At 47.3% G+C, this 22,690-nt stretch overlaps 1 protein-coding gene across 1 annotated transcript; it reads left to right on the top strand.

Moving 5' to 3' along the window:
- The first annotated feature begins 1,077 nt into the window (after nt 1-1,077).
- LOC136159289 (apolipoprotein L2-like) lies at nt 1,078-19,927 on the top strand. The gene is made up of 5 exons (XM_065921344.1): nt 1,078-1,183; nt 12,518-12,601; nt 12,778-12,886; nt 14,128-14,239; nt 16,743-19,927. The coding sequence occupies exons 3-5, from the start codon at nt 12,856-12,858 to the stop codon at nt 17,677-17,679; spliced, it is 1,080 nt and encodes a 359-aa protein (XP_065777416.1). The 5' UTR covers nt 1,078-1,183; nt 12,518-12,601; nt 12,778-12,855; the 3' UTR covers nt 17,680-19,927.
- The last annotated feature ends 2,763 nt before the right edge of the window (nt 19,928-22,690 follow it).

Here is a 22,690-nt window from a genome sequence, read left to right as displayed (position 1 = left end):
CTGCAGGACTCCAGACGGTGGGAACTTGATTCTCCATTTCTTCATCCGTGAAACGGAGCCAACACTCCTAGAGCTGGTGTGAGAGTTCAACAGGAAAGGCGTGGGTGGTGACTGCACAGCGCCGGGCACATGCTGACCTCTCTGTCCACAGAGGCTCTTTGCTCAGGAGCCAAACAGGGGACAGGGCCAGCTCTCCGTTGTAGACTTCTCTGAGTCGCCAGGACACTGGTTTTCTGATAAAAGTCCTCCATTTAGAGAGAAAAAATCTGTTTTCAGGTGGAGATAAGCCGAGGAAGAAAAGGGCGGCGTGCTCTCAGCCCTTCCCACAAACTTCTGCATCCACCTAATGGCAGTGACCCCCAAGGCCAGCCCTCCTCATGTGGGTCACTGGGAATAAAGGCACTAGTTCCATCCCTGCCAGCAGGGCTAATTCTACAGCGATCTGATCATAAGGGGTGGAGGTGGGGCTGAGACAGAGTTGCTGAGGGATGACCTTAGGCCCCTCTTCCAGGTACTATGGGAGCAGAACAGGAAACAGTGAGTCTACAGGTGAGGTCTCATACGGCTTCTCCCAGGAGGTGATGCCAGATTTGGGCTTTGCAGAAAGCATTTCTCCTGTTTGGATGCAGCAGGTGTTCCTGGTAGAAAAACCTAGAAGTGTGAGCGAATCCTAGAAGCCACCTGGACGTGGTCCTCAGCAGCAGAGTATGACCACTATGCACTGAGCAACTGGTCTATTCTAAGATTGTACATCATGCTGGAGGCACGAAGGTGAATGAGGCAGGCAGGCTGGCGAGTGTGGGGTTGGAGGGGTGAGAAGATGGAAATGGGTGGGTAGTGATTTGCCGAGGGACTCATGGTGTGTTGGTGGCAGGTCTTCCTTCATGGAGCCTGAGACGGAGTGGACTGTGTCAAGAAGGTTGTGGAATGTCAGGACTGGGCTTCTTTCTCTAACGGAGTCAGCTGGAGTTGGAAATAGTCCCAGGGCGGGGCCTGGTGGGCAGGGTGTTTGTTTGACTTGAACCACTCAGAAGTGAGAGCTTTGCTTTCAGCTCTGCTTCCCAGAGTGTATCTGGAAACAGAGGGTGTGTGTGGTCATTGCAGAGACGCACAGCTAGTGCTGCATCTACACAACTGAGAACATCTGAATCTTGTTCACACTCAGCCAGAGGAGGACTCCTGGGTAAGCAGGGAAGTGGGACCCTGCCCCTCTCCCCATCCTCAGGATGAATGTCTGAGAAAGGATAATGTCACTAGTTGACAAAGAAGGGAACTGGAAGCTCAGAGAGGTGAGGTCATGGCCACAGCAGCAGGTGAAGCAGGGGCAGAGCCTGGAGGTGGAGGCAGATGTGTCTGAGGGCTTCCTCCCAGCCGAGGGCCCCTGAACAGAGCAGAGGGAGGGCGGCACCCATCCCGGTGGGCTCAGCTCAGCACGTGGACCCCTGAGACGTGAGCGGTGAGTCCAGGGGGAAGGTGGGCGTTGGGTGTTGTCAGTACTTTGAGAAACTGGAGGAAGCAGAGCGGGTGGAGGACAGAGGAGTCAGAGCCTCCCATCCTATGGCCTAGCCACCTTGAAGCTGCCCCCAGGGTGATAGGCTGGTGCTGATGGGGAAAAAGGGAGTTTTTTCAGTTACAAGGGATCAGGGTTTGTGAAAGAATCCTGTCTCTGAGTGCCAGGCTCAGTGCCAGGCCCTGGGGGAGACTGCGGCCTGAAGAGAGACAGGAAACCAAGCCGGGAGTTGAAGGGCGTTGGCTTCCTGTGTTCACCGAGCCCTCTGCTCAGGATGTGGGTGATGGGAGGTCCTGTGTGGGGAAGATGGCCCTGCTGGAAGAAGTGAGAAGGGCTCACTGCACAAGGTCCACATGCAATCCCAGTGTGGCAATGTTAAGATAAAAAGCCAAACTCTACGGACATCAGTATAACAGGAGGGGCATGAGCTTAGATCTATGTTTTTCACCAGAAGAGACAACCCTAGAAACTTTGGGTTATTAAAACCACGTTCCCACCCCTCCCTCATACCCATGTCCAAAGGCCTGGTCTTGGCCTCCTCTCTGCCCACAGAGAGCTGTGTGACTCTGGGCAAGCTACCTCCTGGGGAATGGGTTGTTCTATTCTCTTACTAAGTTTTTAAAAGCTGATTTCCATTTTCCCTGTGGGTGCAGATGTTTTTTCTGACCTGGTTTACAGGATGCATGGCAATTTTAATTTCTAAGAATCCAGTAGGTCAGAATTTATATCTTGTGGAATGTGTGTATTTAGAAAGGTTTTCTCAAATCAATGTCATTTTTAATGATTCCTTCAGTCCCTTCAGTTTTTTCTCTCTGGTTTACATTGGATCCTTTTGAATGATTGATTGATTAGGATCTTTAGTTTCTTATCCATTCTCTTCCTCTTTGTCCCCCTTCTACCCTCCCTCCCTTTCTAACTTTCACAGGGGAACTGGGCTTGTGCTGGTCGAGAAGCTGCTGGTTTCATGTCCCCAGAAGGGGTCCCACCCCTCATATTTTGGCCAGGCTGTGCCTAGGAGGGCATAGGGTGCCCATAGGTCCTGGACAGGAGGAGCAGCAGAGAACAGACAAGGCCCCTGATGATGTGGGTAGGGTTCTCAGACCTGGAGGAACTGAGCAAAAAGGGAACATGACCAGGAAAGTGTGACGTTCAAGAGGAGCTGGAAAGGAACTGGGGGAAGGTGGCAGAGGGAGACTTGGAGTTGGGCCTCCAGGGACAAGTAACCCGTCACATAGTGAGGCCAGTGGGGAAACACGTTTCATGGGGAGGGGCAGCCTGTGCCAAGTGAGGAGTTTGAGTCCTGCAGCAGGCCCTGTGGAGACAGAGAGTCTGACAAAGACAGGAGCTGGGGCAGTCGGGGGGGTCTGGGTGCTGGGCTAGGGACTTTCTTAACGCCCCTTTTCCTTCCCAGGGAGCATGGCTGCAGGCACCTGAGGGAGATGGTTGGGGAGAATCTGTCTGCCCATGAGGAGGGGAGGGATGCATGACTGGCCATGCAGCTGGGCAGGGACAGGCTTCTCCGGGGTCCTCCCCTCTCCCACCAACAGCGTTTCCAGAAAAGGACCAATCAGAACTAACAGAGGAGGACGCCCTGGACAGGAATCCAGCAGAGGAAGCACTATCAGCGTCCACACCCAGTTGAGGCCCCAGACAAGTCATGACCAGGCCAAGAACGGCTGGGAAGGACAGAAGGATGAGGTCGAGGGTTCAGATGCGATTGCAAAGTTTTGGCATCATCCAGGATCCAGCCCTTTATGCCCAAGCCCTCCTCTTTTCTCTGCCTTGGCTCTTGGTCCTCGTGTTTCATGATGTCACTCGGCTGCCCCGGCTCCCGGGTCATGCAGCTTCCAGGTGGGGCGGGCGGCACAGGACCAGCCAGCTCTCCTCTTGCACCTGCTTCAAGGTAGACCTGCCCGCGAGAGTTCTCTCCCATGCACAGACTCAGTGCCTCCAGCCCCACCACCAGGGTCACTCCCTAGTGAACAAGCTGGTGGTTACTCTTCCTGCGGGACAGCCCCAGGCATCACAGAGAGAAGATGACAGAACGATTCTCGGATGGGGGCTCAGGGGAGGGGATTTGGGGGAGGCTCTAAGGAAATGGGGGCTTCCCTGATAGCTCAGTTGGTAAAGAATCTGCCTGCAATGCAGGAGACCCCAGTTTGATTCCTGGGTCGGAAAGATCTCCTGGAGTAGATAAAGGCTACCCCCTGCAGTACTCTGGCCTAGAGAATTCCAGGGACTCTATAGTCCATGGGGTCGCAAAGAGTTGAACATGACTGAGAGACTTTCACTCACTCAGTAAGGAAATGGGTCCACTCTAGATCAGGTGACATGGAAAATGAGGGGCACTCCTGTAAGTGGGGGTCTCAGTAACTCACTTATGGAGAGGGGAGACCAGAGTGAGCATTAAGGTGTAACTGGTAAAGAATGAGCAGTCATGCTTCTCACCCAAGGGAGGGGGCGAGGTGTGGGTGAGGGCCAGTGATGGGTGTTTGCTGTCTCCTTTGCTCCTGCTCTCAGGGTGACCCTGTGTGAGGCTGGAGTTCTGTGAGAGCCTTTACATCCAATGGGAGAAGAGCATCGCCCTGTTGTGATACCAGGCCAGCCTTGGGATGTCAGGGGTATTCTTTCCTTCTCAGTTCTTTTTAATGGTCACATAAATAGACAGAAGGGAATATATGCATAGATTTTAAGACTCCTCTTATTATTAAATTCAATTAACAATGAACTATTTCCCACTACACTTAGTCCTCCTTGCAGCATAGATACATTTTGTAAGCTTTGTGTCTCCCTTCTTAGCCACACTTAATAAAAACTCTTCTCATTGAATTATTATGAACTCATGGCCTTTCTCAGCCTCAACTTGGCCCAATGAAACATGATCATAGAATTCACTTTCCATCGCCAGCAGCATTATTGTAAGTTGCTCAGTCGGGTCTGACTCTTTGTGATTCCATGGACTGTCAGGAGCCTGGCTCCTCTGTCCAGGGAATTCTCTAGACCAGAATACTGGAGTGGGGAACCATTCCTTCTCCAAGGGATCTTCCCAGGGCATGAACCCAGGTCTCTCACATTGCAAGCAGATTCTTTACCATCTGAGTCACCAGGGAAGCTCATTTTATGTGGGTGCCCCTTCTAAATGCTGCTCTGAACATTTCCAAGAGAATCTTTGCTTTTGGGGGTGTATAGATGCCAACCTGTGGATATAGATGCCGACTTGTGGAACTGACCTCCCCTTCAAGGAGTCTTGCTTCCTTTGCGTGGACAGAAGCCCATGGGTACACAGGTTTGTGGGCAAGGTGCTGCTAGATGATGTATCTGTTTAAGGCCACAGTTCACTGTGATTATCCTGGGTTATGTGTATTATCATCCCTCCTTTTCCTAGAGGAATTGGCTTCATCATCACAAACATGCCTCCTAAACTGACAGTTGTCACATCAGGTGTCAGGCTTATTTCTTATTGTCTCTTAATCCAATTGCTTCCACCAGTTTTATGTGGTGGCACCAGAAATCAACCCATTCTTATGGGTTACTAACTACTATGAAGTGACTTCTGCTTTTATAAAATTAAAAAAATCCAAAATATTAAATGCATATGTTTAAAACAAATCAGTTTATACAGAGGGTTCTGGAAACCCCTTCGTAGTAAAAAGCACTTTTAGTTGTTTGCTTTTTCTTTAGGTAATTAAGCAATATCCTTAGATAATTTCCTTGCTTACAGGGTCATTGAGAGAACTAAAAATAAGTGAATGCTTGAGAAGCACTTAGAATGCTGCCTGGTGCAAAGTGGGGAGTCGCCAACCACAATAGCTAATAAATATTAAGTATCATATTTTTATTTTCCTAATTTCAAAAGTTGGATACTATTAACTTACTTCTTACCAGGGAAGAAATTATTTCAGTTATTTTTGCACCTTTTCTTATATCCTCCCCTGTCTTCTCCTAATACCATTATATCACTCATCTTACATCTTCTTTTAGAAAACTTTGTGGTTATATGCACTTTATTTGTGCCATTCTTTCTTAGGCCCTCAGGTTCAACTGGTGTTTCTTGATTCCCCACTTTGTAAAATGAGACTATTTCTCTTTCACCCTCCAATGCTTCAGTTCCCCACTTCTAGAAGTGTGATTTAATATTTATATTGATTGACAGCAAATAAATTTAGTTCTCAAATTTAAATGCTTTGTTCTAAAAGTTAAAAGTCAAAGAAGACAATTTACATTTTTGTGATGTTTTAAATATTTTCTCTGGAGTAACTTGTATTAATACTCTGCGTTTGCACATACATTTTGGCATAGCTTTAGTTTTTCCTGATGTTTTGAATTGCCTTTGTTTTCACCCCTTGCACTATCTTCAAATTTCCTCCATTTCTTTGCACCTGTGCCTCATATGATACTGAGTCCCCTGTCCCCACAGACTCTGGACTTTTCACCCCATTCTGAACTGGTTTCTCTCTAGATCTGCTGTGTGACGAGCTGTGATCCTTGGATTCCCTTCTCTCTGGGTTGATGTTCCTGATTCCTGGATCACATTCAGGAATCTTTCTTTCTCTTGCTTATCCTTCACATCATCCCCCCCACCCCCAACACACACATCTTTTATTTCCCTCTGCACCTCACTCTCAAGTAACTTTCTAAGGAATGATTGTGAGTAGCAACTTTTCTGTTCTCCATTTAGCTCCATTTTTTTGTAATTAAAAAAAATTTTTCTGGAAGCTTTTTTTGACCTTCTTTTCCAATCTTTCTTCAGACTAATTTTGTAAACACTTATTAAGTCCCAAGGTTTATTTGTCTGTTTAATTTTTCCCCAAATCTCAGTGCATCTTCTCATTTTATGAATAAAAATCCTTTCTAATCTAATTAACGACCTGGATTCAACTTTTAAACTTATTTTCTTCCTTCAAAGTTGTCTATCCGTCTCTTCTGGTGTCTTTTCTCATCTGTTTCTCTTAGTCACCCTTTCCCACACTGTCATCATTTCCATGTATCTGACCCTGGATGACCCATTCATATTTAAGAGGGAGTAAAATTGACTGGTAAGCTTCGCTCTAGAGTGCTTGCCTGAGGACCCCTATATTCCATAATACAGAGATGTTTTTTTCGGGGTCTCTGAATCCAGGTTTTCCTCCCTCTGATGTGGATTTGCATGAATATGTGATAGGATGCAGATTGCTGAGACTGTCCCCTCCTCTCTCCTTCCGCATCACTCTCATGTTGCTCTAAGCAAGCATCCCTCTTGCCTGTACACCTTCTCCCCGTCTCTTCCCTCCACTCCTCTTTATTCAGCAGTCACGTCTTCATCCAGTCAGTCTTCAAACTATTGCTGAAGACTCTGGGCTCCTGTTGCCCACATTCCTGGCTTTATATTAGCAGCCAAGTACTGATAGGTGAGGTGTGGGCTCTTGAGCCCAGTAAGTGGGTTGGAACCTAGTGTGTCATGGACAAGATTTCTGACCTTGGGCAAGTCACATAACATCTATGAAAAAAATAAGGGAGTTCACTTCAGTTCAGCTCACTCACTCAGTCATGTCTGACTCTTTGTGATCCCATGAATTGCAGCAGGCCAGGCCTCCCTGTCCATCACGAACTCCTGGAGTTTACTCAAACTCATGCCCATCGAGTTGGTGATGCCATCCAACCATCTCATACTCTGTTGTCCCCTTCTCCTCCTGCCCCCAATTCCTCCCAGCATCAGGGTCTTTTCCAATGAGTCAGCTCTTTGCATGAGGTGGCCAAAGTATTGGAGTTTCAGCTTCAGCATCAGTCCTTCCAATGAACACCCAGAACTGATCTCCTTTAGGATGGACTGGTTGGATCTCCTTGCAGTTCAAGGGACTCTCAAGAGTCTTCTTCAATACCACATTTCAAAAGCATCAATTCTTTGGTGCTCAGCTTTCTTCACAGTCCAACTCTCACATCCATACCTGACCACTGGAAAAACTATAGCCTTGACCAGACGGACCTTTGTTAGCAAAGTAATGTCTCTGCTTTTTAATATGCTGTCTAGATTGGTCATAACTTTCCTTCCAAGGAGTAAGCATCTTTTAATTTCATGGCTGCAGTCACCATTTGCAGTGATTTTGGAGCCCCAAAAAATAAAGCCAGCCACTGTTTCCACTGTTTCCCCATCTATTTGCCATAAGGTGATGGGACCAGATGCCATAATCTTAGTTTTCTGAATGTTAAGCTTTAAGCCAACTTTTTCACTCTCCTCTTTCACTTTCATCAAGAGGCTTTTTAGTTCCTCTTCACTTTCTGCCATAAGGGTGGTGTCATCTGCATATCTGAGGTTATTGGTATTTCTCCCGGCAATCTTAATTCCAGCTTGTGCTTCTTCCAGCCCAGCGTTTCTCATGATGTACTCTGCATATAAGTTAGATAAGCAGGGTGACAATATACAGCCTTGGCATACTCCTTTTCTATTTGGAACCAGTCTGTTGTTCCATGTCCAGTTCTAACTGTTGCTTCCTGACCTGCATATAGGTTTCTCAAGAGGGAGGTCAGGTGGTCTGGTATGCCCATCTCTTTCAAAATTTTCCACAGTTTATTGTGATCCACACAGTTGCAGGCTTTGGCTTAGTCAATAAAGCAAAAATAGATGTTTTTCTGGAACTCTTTTGCTTTTTTGATGATCCAGCAGATATTGGCAATTTGATCTCTGGTTCTTCTGCCTTTTCTAAGACCAGCTTGAACATCTGGAAGTTCTCGGTTCACGTATTGCTGAAGCCTGGCTTGGAGAATTTTGAGCATTACTTTACTAGCGTGTGTGGTAGTTTGAGCATTCTTTGGGATTGCCTTTCTTATGGATTGGAATGAAAACTGATCTTTTCCAGTCCTATGGCCACTGCTGAGTTTTCCAAATTTGCTGGCATATTGAGTGCAGCACTTTCACAGCATCATCTTTCAGGATTTGAAATAGCTCAACTGGAATTCCATCACATCCACTAGCTTTGTTCATAGTGATGCTTTCTAAGGCCCACTTGACTTCACATTCCAGGATGTCTGGCTCTAGGTGAGTGATCACACCATCGTGATTATCTGGGTCATGAACATCTTTTTTGTATAGTTCTTCTGTGTATTCTTGCCACCTCTTCTTAATATCTTCTGCTTCTGTTAGGTTCATACCATCTGTCATTTATTGAGCCGATTTTTGCATGAAATGTTCCCTTGGTGTCTCTAACTTTCTTGAAGAGATCTCTAGTATTTCCCATTCTGTTGTTTTCCCCTATTTTTTTGCATTGATCACTGAGGAAGGCTTTCTTATTTCTCCTGGCTATTCTTTGGAACTCTTCATTCAAATGGGAATATCTTTCCTTTTCGCCTTTGTTTTTTGCTTCTCTTCTTTTCACAGCTATTTGTAAGGTGTCCTCAGACAACCATTTTGCCTTTTTGCATTTCTTTTCCGTGGGGATGGTCTTGATCCCTGTCTCCTGTACCATGTCACGAACCTCCATCCATAGTTCATCAAGCTCTCTGTCTATCAGATCTAGTCCCTTAAATCTATTTCTCACTTCCACTGAATATTCATAAGGGATTTGATTTAGGTCATACCTGAATGGTCTAGTGGTTATCCCTACTCTTTTCAGTTTAAGTCTGAATTTGGCAATAAGGAGTTCATGATCTGAGCCACAGTCAGCTCCAGGTCTTGTTTTTGCTGACTATATAGAACGTCTCCATCTTTGGCTGTAAAGAATATAATCAATCTGATTTCAGTGTTGGCCATCTGGTGATGTCCATGTGTAGAGTCTTCTCTTGTGTTGTTGGAAGAGGGTGTTTGCTATGACAGTGCATTCTCTTGGCAAAATTCTATTAGCCTTTGCCCTGCTTCATTCCGTACTCCAACGCCTGTTACTCCAGGTGTTTCTTGACGTCCTGCTTTTGCATTCTCAGTCCCTTATAATGAAAAGGACGTCTTTTTTGGGTGTTAGTTCTAAAAGGTCTTGTAGGTCTTCATAGAACCGTTCAACTTCAGCTTCTTCAGAATTACTGATTGGGGCATAGGCTTGGATTACAGTGATATTGAATGGTTTGCCTTGGAAACGAACAGAGATCATTCTGTCATTTTTGAGTTTGCATCCAAGTACTGCATTTCAGACTCTTTTGTTGACTATGATGGCTACTCCATTTCTTCTAAGGGATTCCTGCCCACGGTAGTAGATATAATGGTCATCTGTGTTAAATTCACCCATTCCAGTCCATTTTAGTTTGCTGATTCCTAGAATATCGACATTCACTCTTGCCATCTCCTGTTTGACCACTTCCAATTTGCTTGAGAGAGAGAGAGAGAGAGAGAGAGAGAGAGAGAGAGAGTGACCAGACTGGGGTGTGAAGCAGGGTCTGGCGATGCTTTATTTTTTTTTACCGTGGCTTTTAGACCCTAAGTTAGTACATTTCTAAGGGGAAGATAGTTTAACATCACATCAGCTTGTCCTTCATGAAACCAGGGTGTTTTCTGCATACTTCTTTGTTTATGAAGGTCTTGTACATTATTTTCTGGCCTTGGGACCTATTAACATTTTATGCAAGTCAGGTGAATGTAAACCTATTTTCTGTTTCTGTGGTGATCTTAACAGAAAAGTTACAGTCTCATAGGGCAACAGTACAGCATGTCACAACATAGTAGAAATATAACCTTGTTAACATAAAGGTCAATTCTTCTGCAGAAGTTGTCAGTTGAATTTATCTAAGAGGTTTACCCCACACAGACTCTGCAGCTTCAGTGAGGCAACCTCTGCCTAGCACTCCTGGCTGACAATTAAGAACCATCTCATTGTGACCACACTAGGGCTAAGCTCTTATTTTTCTAGATCTATAATTATATTAACTAATGGTTTCCACTGCACAACCTTAGCACATTAAGAGTAAAAACACAGCAAGCAAGTGTTAACCCAATAACCAATTTTAGAATAATTTTTCTTGTGTTTTCTAATAGGGCTTCCTCACTCCCCAAAGGGCTCTATGTCTATTGGGGCCTTTACATGATCAGGTTCTTTATGGTATTTTATGATTAGGGTATTATGAGCAGTCATACATATTAGTACCAAGGGCATAAACGCTTTTGCTAAACAAACTAGAATGCCAGCAAAGGAGTTTAAATTGAAACACTCCTTTCATCCTGGATAATCTCATAAGATACACCACCTGGGAAACTTATTGATGAAAGTTCTAAATTGATTCTTATTTGGAAAGAGATCGGGGAAGACCTTCTGCCTATGTCACAGAAATTAGGGAGTAGTCTATTGAAGCAAGCATCAGAAAGACAGATATCATCTTTAAGGTGAGCACCGGGGGCAGCTTTTCAGAATCCCTGAAAACCTGATCCACATTGCCTGTCAGGTTTTCTCCTCATGACCTTGTCATGGGCAGGATCTCGTGAGCTGGCTCCCAGCACTATGCAATATTGCTCTTTATAGCATCGAACCTTGCTTCTATCACCAGTCCCATCCACAACTGGGTATTGTTTTCGCTTTGGCTCCCTCCCTTCATCCTTTCTGGAGTTATTTCTCCACTGATCTCCAGTAGCATATTGGGCACCTACCAACCTGGGGAGTTCCTCTTTCAGTATCCTATCATTTTGCCTTCTCATACTGTTCATGGGGTTCTCAAGGCAAGAATCCTGAAATGGTTTGCCATTCCCTTATCCAGTGGACCACATTCTGTCAGACCTCTCCACCATGACCCAACCATCTTGGGTGGCCCCACATGGCACGGCTTAGTTTCACTGAGTTAAACACAACTGTGGTTCTGTGATCAGATTGGCTAGTTTTCTGTGATTATGATTTTAGTATGTCTGCCCTCTGATGCCCTCTCGCAACAACTACCATCTTACTTGGGTTTCTCTTACCTCAGACGTGGGGTATCTTCTCACAGCCGCCCCTCCTGAACTTGGACGTGGAGTACCTCCTCTCGGAGCAGGGGTACATATCTCAAGGGTTACTGCAATAATCCAAATTATATTTGGTAAAGTCTTAGATCAGCTATCAGTACAGAGCAAAGACCACAAGCACAAAGACTCCTCCTATCGGTAGCTGTTATTATACCTGTAAGCATGTTTACTATCATTTCAGTCAGGTCACAGGAGGAGTAGTTGATAAATGCACTTTTGTCTTCCTAAAATACTGGTGAAGGTAATCAACGTTTTCTTTCTTTCATCACCTACCAAGGCAACATAATCCCAAACAGAATTAAAAAACTCTTTCTCTATAAAGATATGTTTTAAAGTGGAGACTTCTGAGAATTAGCAAGATTAAAAGAATTGACAGTCTCATATATGAATATAACTGTAATAAATTGGCGCAATTTTTTGGCACAAGAGAGCGACTCTAGGTATGAAAACATTTGAAATATTTAGAGCCCTTACCAAACCACTCAACTTCCAGAACCAGCTTAAGGACACGGTCTCAAGTACAGGCAAAGTTTCATACAGGAAGAGTGTTCTTTACACTATTATTTACACAAATAATTAGAAACAACCTAAAGTACAACAGTCAGGGGAGAACAGCAGAGAGGACTGGGCAACAATCAGGTCCTCAGCAACCCAGGGCAGGGCTGCAGGGATGGGGCTTGTGGGATAAAGGCTCCTGCAGAAGCAAGGAGGATGTGGGCTGTGGGAGCTGCAGCTCCAGAAACTTTATCGAGGCAGAGACTCAAGCACAGGGAGCAAGACATCATTTTGGAATAAAAAGAGTCATTTACCAATTAACATATATCCCCAGGTAAGTATTTTTGTATATTGTTGAGAGTACAGCATAGTTATCATTAACATGCTATTTGAATCAGAAAGACACGGATTCAAGTCCAGACTCTGGCACCAGCATGAAATCTTGGGCTGACCTATGTTTAGGTGAGTTTCAGGAGCCTGCACATCATAGACATTGAATCAATATTAATTATTACCAATTAGTGGCACAGGTGTTCCAACCTCCCATAATTTCCAGAGTATTCCTTTCTATGTTCCTTTCTATGTGCTCTTCTGTCTCTGGTTTTATTGCTCCTCTAACTTCACAGATGGCTGTCTCCTGTCTGATTACCTTCTCCCTGGGCCCCAACAGGAGAGCAGGACTCTGACTCAGCTTGGAAGGAGCTTTGGAGGTGAGTGACTTGTCTTAACTAACAGGCAGCAGAGCCCAGGGGACAGAGAAACACAGAGGGTTAAGTGGCACTCATAGCCATCCCAGGGGAACCAACCAGAGACCTCCCCCCTCGCTGCTCCCTGCAGCCCCTGCTCACGCGTGATCTAGCCCACAGTCTGTTTTGTCTCCCCCAAGGGTGAAGCCACACCTCCTTCCAGCCTGACTTGGACGGGTGAGCCGAAGCGACATCTCCAAGACGCTGCTGCTGCCACCATGAGCTCAATAGACCTCTTGTACTGCTCAGGTAGTCAGCTATCACTTGTCTGGCTGGTTTCCACTTGTGATCCAGAATCGAGGGTGGTGCCTCCAGGCTGAGACAACCCACAAAGGAATCAAAAACCAAGAAGGGGGTGGCTGAGCATTCTGGAGCTCTCCAGAGAGGCCAGGGGAGCCCCCACATTCGGGGTCCTATCCATACAGCATCAATCCCAAACCCATCCTCAGGGCACCGCAGCACGGCGCCACCTTCCTCCCCCACTGCCACCCAGCAAGGGACGCAGAAGTGAGGCCAAGACAGCCCACGGTGAGGGGGACAGCTGATGGGGATCCCCAAGGTCAGGCGGGAGAGGGAGAGGAGGTCCCCCAACATCCCTGGAGCTTCTCCTGCCCTCTCCCTTGCTCCAAGCCTCCTTCTGCTCCCAGACCCTGGGGTGTCACCAAGAGGCTGTTTCCTCCAGTTCTCGCCCTGCCACCTCCTCCTCCTCAGCCACTCCGCAAGGGTCAGGGGACTCTGAACTGAACTCGGGTCTGGACTGTGCCACCTCAGTCCTCAGGGAGGGGTGGTCAGAGCTTCAACATATGAATTGGGGAAGAGGGGACACATATGTCCCCACCCATAACACCAGGGACCTTTGGTCAGGAAGATGGACCTTCAACACATTTTCAGTTCAGTTCAGTTCAGTCACTCAGTCGTGTCCAACTCTTTGCAACCCATAGACTGCAGCAGGCCAGTCCTCCATGTCCATCACCAACTCACAGAGTTTACTCAAACTCATGTCCATTGAGTCAGTGATGCCGTCCCACCATCTCATCTTGTTTTCCCCTTCTCCTTCCACCTTGAATCTTTCCCAGCATTAGGGTCTTTTCAAATGAGTCAGTTCTTTGCATCACGTGGTGAAAGTATTGGAGTTTCAGCTGCAACATCAGACCTTCCAACGAACACCTAGGACTGATCTCCTTTAGGATGGACTGGTTGGATCTCCTTGCTGTCCAAGGGACTCTCAAGAGTCTTCTCCAATATCACAGTTCAAAAGCATCAATTCTTCAGTGCTCAGCTTTCTTTATATAAAACTTTAACATCCATATATGACTACTGGAAAAACCATAGCTTTGACTAGAAAGATTTTTGTTTGCAAAATACTGTCTCTGCTTTTTAATATGCTGTCTAGGTTGGTCATAACTTTTCTTCCAAAGAGTAAGCTACTCAATGCCGTTTGCATTCCACCACAGTTTCTTCTAATTTTATTCTTTTCTTTTTCCATCTAGAGAGTGAAAATGTTTATCAAGTTGTCGCTGAGCCTTCCCAGGACACAGAAAATAAACTGAAGCTCCTAACCCAAAACTGGGAGAGATTTGTGGCTAAGGCCAATTTACCCAGGTAACATGCATGGGTGCACCAGGAATGTCACTCAGCTCCCTCTGCCCCAGGCTACGTTCCTCCTGGCAGGCACACCTCCTCCAGGCAGCACCCTATAACTGGAGTCAAGGATGTCCCTTTTCAAGATCCCAATAGCAGTGCTTCCTTCATGTCATTTGCTGGCAGTGAATGGCCTTGGGGTGAGAAGAGGTGAAACCTGCTACAGGGTCAGGTTATGTGACCTTGGACATGTTACTGAGCTACTCTCGGCCTTAGTTTCTTCATCTGTTCAGTTTTATTGTGAAGACACTGAGATCATGCATGCAAGGTGCTTTGCATGATGGCTGACACAGAGTAGGTGCTCAATTAATATTAACTTTGAAAAAACTTCTTGGGAAGAGATAGGGGCCAAGGATCTTTTTCCTAGAGATGAGGACAAAGCAGAGCTCACTTTCAAACAAGTCAGTAAATCCCACCAACATCCTTTTGTGTTCCTGTGGATTCTGACTAGAGCTCTTTCCTTCCCCATCGTAGGAACTGTAACAACCCTGGAAGATTCAACAGACCCATACACCAGAGAGGCTGGAGAGAAACTGGGTGGATTTGGTGGGGTCCTGGCTCTAGCCCTGCCCAGCTCTGGGGCTCTGGGATTATATCTTGGAGTCTCAGATCCGTCCTGTGTCCAGTGGGAATAGCAATTCAATCTGATGGACTATGGTGATGGCCTCAGAGTGAAATGCAGGTTAGAGGTGGGGAATCAAATGCAATCATCTCGTCCAAAGGCTCAGGGAGGCCTGGACCAGGGTCAGACCCAGGAGTCAGGGTGGAGCAGAGGGTCCAGGTTGGAGAACGAGTAGACAGGCTTGGGCAGCAGGACCAGGACTAGAGTGAGGAGAGTGGGCCCTGAGGACACAGGACTGAAGGGGCTGTGATGCTAACAGAGGTTCCAGGAGTGGGAGGGAGGATATTTCTTTCTTCCCTGATGGGATCCCTTCACGCTGGGCTAGAAGGGCCCTGGGTCATCATGTACTCCACACCCTGCCTGGGACCTGGGTTCTCACTCCATCTGAGACCCTCTTCTAGTCTACGTGGAGCGGCCCTGACAGTGGGAAGGCCGTGTGGCTCAGTGAGCCCTCCAGGCTCACAGTGAGTGGCTGCGATTTTGTGTCATTCGAGGGATTCTGAGCAGCCTCACGCATCCCCACCCAAGAGGAAAACACTTCCTTCACCAGCTGTGCAAGTGCCGGTCTCTTCAGGATTAACATATCAGATGGATGTTCCCTCAAGTCTCTTGAGTCTTGGAGAGGGTGTATAAAGTTGCACATGGCCTTGGGGTGCAGGCCCATTTACCAGCTAACATGTAACATCTGAGAGGTCAAGGATGCTGGGTGATGGGTCAGGATCAGTGAGGTGAGCTGGAGAGTCCAAGGGAACCAGGGCTCACAGCACATCTCCTGCTTCCCTGTCAGCTGGGGAAGTGGTTGGACCCAGTGACTTTTCAATGGAAAGATCAAGGGCACAAGCCTTGGAAGACAGCAGATGCCAGGCAAAATGATCTTGAAGGTGCCTTCTACCTCTGACTTTTGGTGGGTTTTTTTTCCTAAGTATGCAGAGTTAGCCAATCTGCAAAATCTGAGGGCACAGTTCCCAGAACTGTCCTTACATTTAACACCAGTAGCAAGTTTGGGGGTTCCCATAATCACCCTCAGGTTGAAAATTCCTTAGAAGCATTCTCAGAACTCACTGAAGATATCGTCATCCCGGTTATGGTTTATTACAGGAAAGGATGCAGTTTCAGTCACAGGGCAAAGTCTGGGCGGGTTTCACACACAAAGCTTCCGTTGTCCCCAGGATGCTTTCCAGCCTTGGAATCAGTGTGCAGCAGGACACAGAGAACTGTCTGCCAGGGAATCTCATGCACTTAAAAACAAATTATCCTAACCTGTGGTCTCTAGCTCCTCCCGGCGGTCAGACTAATGACCTAGAGTCCAGCTTCTCCAGAGGTCAGAGCTGATACCACATGACCCAGAGGCCCGCATCGTGAGTGTTACCTTTCCTGTTTGTCCAGTGGCCAAAGGCCCGAGCAGATGAAGACACTCCTATCAGCGAGAATGTTCTAGGGGCTTAGAGACCACTTCCCAGAAACAAGGGCTAGGAGCAATTGACTCTTTGCTACACACTAAGGTCCATGAATGAAGGGTTTTCTGCTCAAATCAAACTTTTCTTTGTCTCTCTGTGGAGTTCCCACCCTACCAACTCCTGGCAAGTGATGGTTTTGACCTGCCCCCGAGTTCTAAACCAAATACCTACCTTAACTGTATCCTAATATGATTTTGGCTTATTTTTTCCACCATTGAATAAGTATATGGAACATCTTCAATGTCTGAATATGTGCTTAATGTAAAAAGAAACACTTATAAACATTTAATTAAACAATTTCTGTAATTTATGCAGAATAGATCCTGTCCAGTCTATTTTTACAGACAAACAAATTGTCTTAATTCCTTGATCATCATTATTACAGGGAGGAGGCAGAGGCACTACATGAATATCTGAACAGGCTGAAAACAAACTTGAGTGGAAAGGACTCAGAGACACTCAGAGAAGACCAGCTGGACAGAAAGAAGTTTTTGGAGGAGTTTCCTATGATGAAACAGGACCTGGAGGAAGACACAGAAAAAATCCATGCTTTTGCGGACAAAGTTGACAAGGTACACAAGGACTGCACGATTTCCAAGGTGGTGGCCCACTCCACTGGCACTGTGTCTGGCATCCTCAGTGTCCTTGGCCTGGCTCTGGCACCTCTGACAATGGGGGCCACTCTGCCTCTCTTGGCCACTGGGTTAGCGCTGGGCATAGCGGCTGCTGTGACCAATGTGTCCACCAGCATCGTGGAACAAGTAAACACATCATCAGTGGAAATCAAAACCACTCAACTGCTGTCCCATGACCGGAAGAGATGGAAGGTAATCAAGGATGTACTCCTTAAAAGGAGACCTCAAATTATTTCTGCAACAAAGTCACTCATCAGTGCCCTAGAATACACTGAGAAGCAAGTCCAATTCATCAAGGTGATCAAAGCCAGCCCTGCCTTAGCAGCCAAAGTCAAGTTCTTCATAACCAAAGGGAAAAACATCATTCATGGCGGTGTTCAGGTGCGGAAAAGTTTTGGCAGCGTGGCTTTAGCAATGACAAAAGAAGCCCGTATCACTGGCATAGTCATGTCAGGTATCGGCATTGTGATAGATGTGGGCTTCCTGGTGAAAGAGTCAATACATTTACATCGTGGAGCAAAGGCAGAGTCAGCTGAAAAGCTGAGGCAGCAGGCCCAGGAGTTGGAAAGCATATTGGAGTTACTCACTGAGATCCATGAGAATCTGCAGAAGGGCTCAGTTCCCCCACCCCCAGAGGAGTGCAGGGACCAGGGACATTTGCTGGGTGTCTCAGAGGCAGCTTGTTAGAGGAGAAAAGGAGGGGAGACAACATTGATGGTCCTGGGTGTTAGGAATTTGGCATTTCTGGAGCTGAGCAAGGGAGGGATGGATGCAGGTGGCAGATGAGGACAAAGCAAGAGCCTGGAACCTGGACTGAGGGAGGAGAGGGGCTAAAGAGTGAGGGGAGGGGAGAAACCACTTCTTTTCGACTAAAGAACACACTGGGGGTACAATAAAGAGAAAGGCAGGTGGAACTAGCTGTGAAGGCCAGGAATACGAAAGGGTTGAAAATGAGAGAAAGTCAAAGGGTGAGGACTGTTGAGATCCAGGAGAAGTGGTTGGGGCTCCTCTATTGCCCTCCTCAGGGTGTGACGTCCCAGCAAAAAGAGTTCCCCCTGGTGGTGTTCTCTAGCCCCATGTCTCCAGCTTCAACTCACCTTCGATTCCAGCAGGTTGTTATTAATTAGGCAGTGATTCTTTTGGTTGTTTGTTTGTTTTTATTGAAGTGTAGGTGACTTACGGTATTGTGTGGGTTTCTGGTGTGCAGCCAAATGTACTGATTATACATGTAGTTTTGTGTGCTGTACAGTAAATCTTGATTGCTTATCTCTTTTATGTATGGTAACATGTATCTGTTCATCACATATTCCCATTTACCCTTCCTCCCCTTTCCTATTTTGTACCATCAGTTTGTTTTCTTTGTCTGTGAGTCTGTTTCTGTTTTGTAAATAAGTTCATTTGTACTACTTTTTAGATTTCACATACAATTGAGATCATACAATATTTGTCTTTCTCTGACAGACTTACTTCATTTACAATAATCTCTATGTCAATCCAAGCAGCTAAAAACAGCATTATTTTATTCTTTTGGGTACTATTCCAGTTATTTCGCATCTTTTCTCATCTATTGATGGACATTTAGGTTGCTTCCATGCTATTATAAATAGTGCTGCTCTGAACACTGGAGTGCGTGTTACTTTTTGAATTAGAGCTTTTGTCTTTTCCAGAAGTACTAACTCATACAATAACTCTACATTTAGTTTTTTAAGGAAACTCCATGCTTTTCCATGGGCTTCCCAGGTGACTCAGTGGTAAAGAATCTGCCTGCCAATACAGGAGACAAGTGTTCGGCTTCTGGGTTGGGAAGATCCCCTGGAGAAGGAAATGGCAATCCACTCCAGTATTTTTGGAAACATTCCATGGAAATGTCCTGGAAATATTCCATGGACAAAGGAGTCTGGCAGTCCATGAGGTCACTAAGAGCCAGACATGACTAACGACTAACACTGGATCTCCTCACCTTGTGTTCTCCAGACTTTATTTCAATAAATAGGACTGATTCACTGAGGTTTCCTTGTGTTGACTGACGGGGCTCACCTGAGTCCAGATGCCTGAGCTCCTTCCCCGTGAGCCTGTCTCCCAGGATCTCAGGGAGCGCGTCCTCCATGGCTCCTCCTGCCTGCCCGCTGGGCTCCCGTTCAGTCATTTCCCTCAGACCCTGGAGCCCCGCAGGCCCCATGGGACAGCCGGGGGAGCCGGTGTCATCTGACCTGGGCTGAGCACGGGGATACTCCTCCTCCCACCCCGGGGACCAGGATCGACACGGGGCACCCAAGGGTGATTGAGAGCAGAGGACTTGTGTGCAGGTGTGGGGGGGGGTCAACCATAAACAGAGCAGCAGAGAGACAACACACCTCACGCAGGCTGCCTTCATGTTTCACCAGGACTCCTGCAGGACCTTCCAGAACTGTCTTCCTGTGTTTACCTTGGGGCACTGCCTTGCCTCACTCATCTATTCCCTGCATGGGCTAGAATGACCCATAAGAATATCGACCTTAGCTTCCTTATCCATTCGTCTGCTGATGGGCATCTAGGTTGCTTCCATGTCCTGCCAATTATAAGGAAGCTATGGTACATATGCACAATGGAATATTACTCAGCCATTAAAACGAATTCATTTGAATCAGTTCTAATGAGATGGATGAAACTGGAGCCCATTATACAGAGTGAAGTAAGCCATAAAGATAAAGACCAATACAGTATACTAATGCATATATATGGAATTTAAAAAGCTAGTAATGATAACCCTATATGCAAAACAGAAAAAGAGACACAGATGTACAGAACAGACTTTTGGACTCTGTGGGAAAGGCGAGGGTGGGATGTTCTGAGAGAACAGCATCGAAACATGTATATTATCTAGGGTGAAACAGATCACCAGGCTAGGTTGGATGCATGAGACAAGTGCTCGGGGCTGGTGCATTGGGAAGACCCAAAGGGATGGGATGGGGAGGGAGGTGGGAGGGGGGATCGGGATGGGGAATACATGTAAATCCATGGTTAATTCATGTCAATGTATGGCAAAAATCACTACAATACTGTAAAGTAATTAGCCTCCAACTAATAAAAATAAATTTTAGAAAAAAGAATATCAACCTTAGCAGCAACTGCTTTCGCCTCCGCAATGGTTACCCATGACTCTGAGCACAGAAGCCGAAGCCTAATTGCAGACCAAAGCAATGTGCAGGAGCCTGGGGTCTACCAAGGGCAGAGCAGGACACCAGGCTCACTCGATCCCCAGGAGCAGGACTGAGGAGCTGGGCGATGGGGGCAGGGATGGAGGGAAAGTCCACCCAAGGCCATGTTCTGACCTGGTCAACCATCTGGGCTTGCACCCGCTTGGACCTTCTGAGGAGCCTTCATGGGATGCCTCAGGCTCCTCCTCTCCAGGGAGGAGAGGGGGTCATCTGGGTGTTGTTCTCATCCCATGGGCTGCTCCACAGGGCACCGACTTTCTGTGTTTCCACGTGTGGAGCATGTGACCACCTAACAGTCTCCCTCACCTGGAGCCCAGGGCAAGAAGCCAGAAACCCAGGACTTGGAAATGATCCCAGGACGTCTCCTAAGTCCCTCCCCACGTGCTGCAGAGCCTTCTCCACACTTTTGTCCAAACCTCCCTCGGTAGACTTTCCTCAGTGCCTCTGACTCCCTCTCAGACAGTGTTTCCCTGAGACTTCAGTCGGCCCTTCCATTCCTTCCTGAAGATGTCAGCAGTTATGGCCATCATCTGTCTGATCCCCGAATCATGAGTTTCTTTCCTTCTTTCATTCTTTGTAAGTTCCTGGGGAATTCAAATCCTGCACAGACTTCTCCTGGGTAGGGTTCTGGACCCAGTGCCTGGATACAGAACCATTCAGTGTCCATCCCCATGTGCCCCCAAACCCTCAGAGATGGACCCCATCCAGCTCAATATGCAGATGATGCAATTCCACGGTGACCCCTGACTCAGGTGAGATCCCTGTGCTTCTGAGCAACAGAGACGGAGTCTGGCTAAGTGAGCACAGGAGAGCGTGCACTGGAGGGATGCAGGCCAGGTCAGAGAAAGGAAAGAAGCACCCAAACCTGCACAGTTCAGGAAGGACAGAAAGTAGGGCAGGTCCCCCTGCAGGAGCTCACAGTCTGTCCCCAGAGGCCCCTTCTAGCTGGGAGCTTAGGTTCAAGCACTTGGAATCTCAGTGTCAGGTTCCCAGGAGACAGAAGAGCTTGGGTCTGAGGACTATATTCTTGGACCAATAAGTTAGGCCGAAGGATGAGGAAGTTGAATGGTTAACAGGGACCCAAACCCTGAGGGGAAAGTCTCGGGAAGAGAGACTCCAGATTTAGTACTTCCTGGGTGCACAACGTGCCCTCTTCTCAGACCAATGGAAATGATTCCCCTCACCCTATCCTGGGTCCAAACATCCCACACACGACAGTAAGTACACTGCCCACTTCCCCAGCTGGAGACAAACACGAATCATCTCCACCTGCTATGTGTTGCAGGGATGTCAGGGGAAAAGGGTCCCAGTTCAATGCTAGTGCTTCTTCTACTCTGTTGGGCTCCTTTCTCAGTGTTCTGCATGCATCTTATATATGTGCAGGCAGCAAGGAGGTACAGTAGAAACCAGGACCTCCAGGAGCATTACTCCCCTGATACCAGTCTTCACTGGGATTCCACTCCCTGTTCCTCTTTCCTTCAGGGAAATTCACACCTGCGGAACCTGGGCTGGGCCATCGCTGTGTCAGCACCATCACCTGGGTCCTCATAGGTCCTCACTGCCCCTCTGAGAGCAGGTGGTATCACCCCCACGGAGAACAGGAGGAAGCTGGGCCCAGGGTCCAGGAGAGTGGCCACAGCCCCCACCTGGGAAGGGCCATCCTGGGTGTGGCCTCCGGGTGCCTTGAGCCTCCTCCCTGATCCATGTTGAGTTGATTGGTCAGGAGAACACAGGGTGTCCTGTTTCAGGAGGAAGTGAAGCAAGTATGTTGTTTCTGTAACACAACTCATCCTGGGCCCAAGGTGGTAGACGCACCTCCTTTCAGCCCAGGACACGGGGCTGTCTGTTGCCACCTGCTGTCCTTTCCAATGTGAGGAGAGATGAGCACAGGTATGCCCTGCACCCAGGACCTGAGTCCCTTCTGGCAGGGCCTTTGTGGAGGTTCCTAGCTCCTCGCTTGCCCTGAGTTTGGTGGTTTTAAGCTGCTGCTCCTAGTTCGCACAGACTCCTTGAAGTTCACAGAGCTGCCTTCACACCAACTGGCACACAGCCTCCAGCTGGCTTGTTCCCGGGGCTTAGACCTCAGATCACATGGGTGTCTTGCGTCTGCAGAGGTCCATACTTAGAATACACCAGTTTTCTCAGGAAGATGTGCTGCTGACACTGAATATCTAGCAACTGGTTACCCTCAGATGCCTGAGGAGCTGGTCTGGACCCAGCCTCTCCGTCAAGGACAATTGGTGAAGAGCACCTTGTACTGACCAGTGAGGCTCTCAAGCCACCTGTGCTGTTGCCCATCACCCTGCACATGGCCCCACACTGCTCAGCCACCCCTGCTTAGCTCCGTCTGCTTCTGAAGGACGTTGAAGCCAGTCTTGAATTTAAAGTACCTTTTCCAAAAGAAACCTTTTGGGACTTCCCTGGTGGTCCAGTGATAAAGAATCTGCCTGCCAATGCAGGGGACACAGGTTTGATCCCTGGTCCGGAAAGATCCTACATGC

This window comes from Muntiacus reevesi, chromosome 1 (genome assembly GCF_963930625.1).
Source record: "Muntiacus reevesi chromosome 1, mMunRee1.1, whole genome shotgun sequence".
Classification (NCBI taxonomy): Eukaryota; Metazoa; Chordata; class Mammalia; order Artiodactyla; family Cervidae; genus Muntiacus; species Muntiacus reevesi.
Note: the sequence above shows the minus strand (reverse complement) of the source record. Positions and strands in the feature narration are given on the sequence as shown.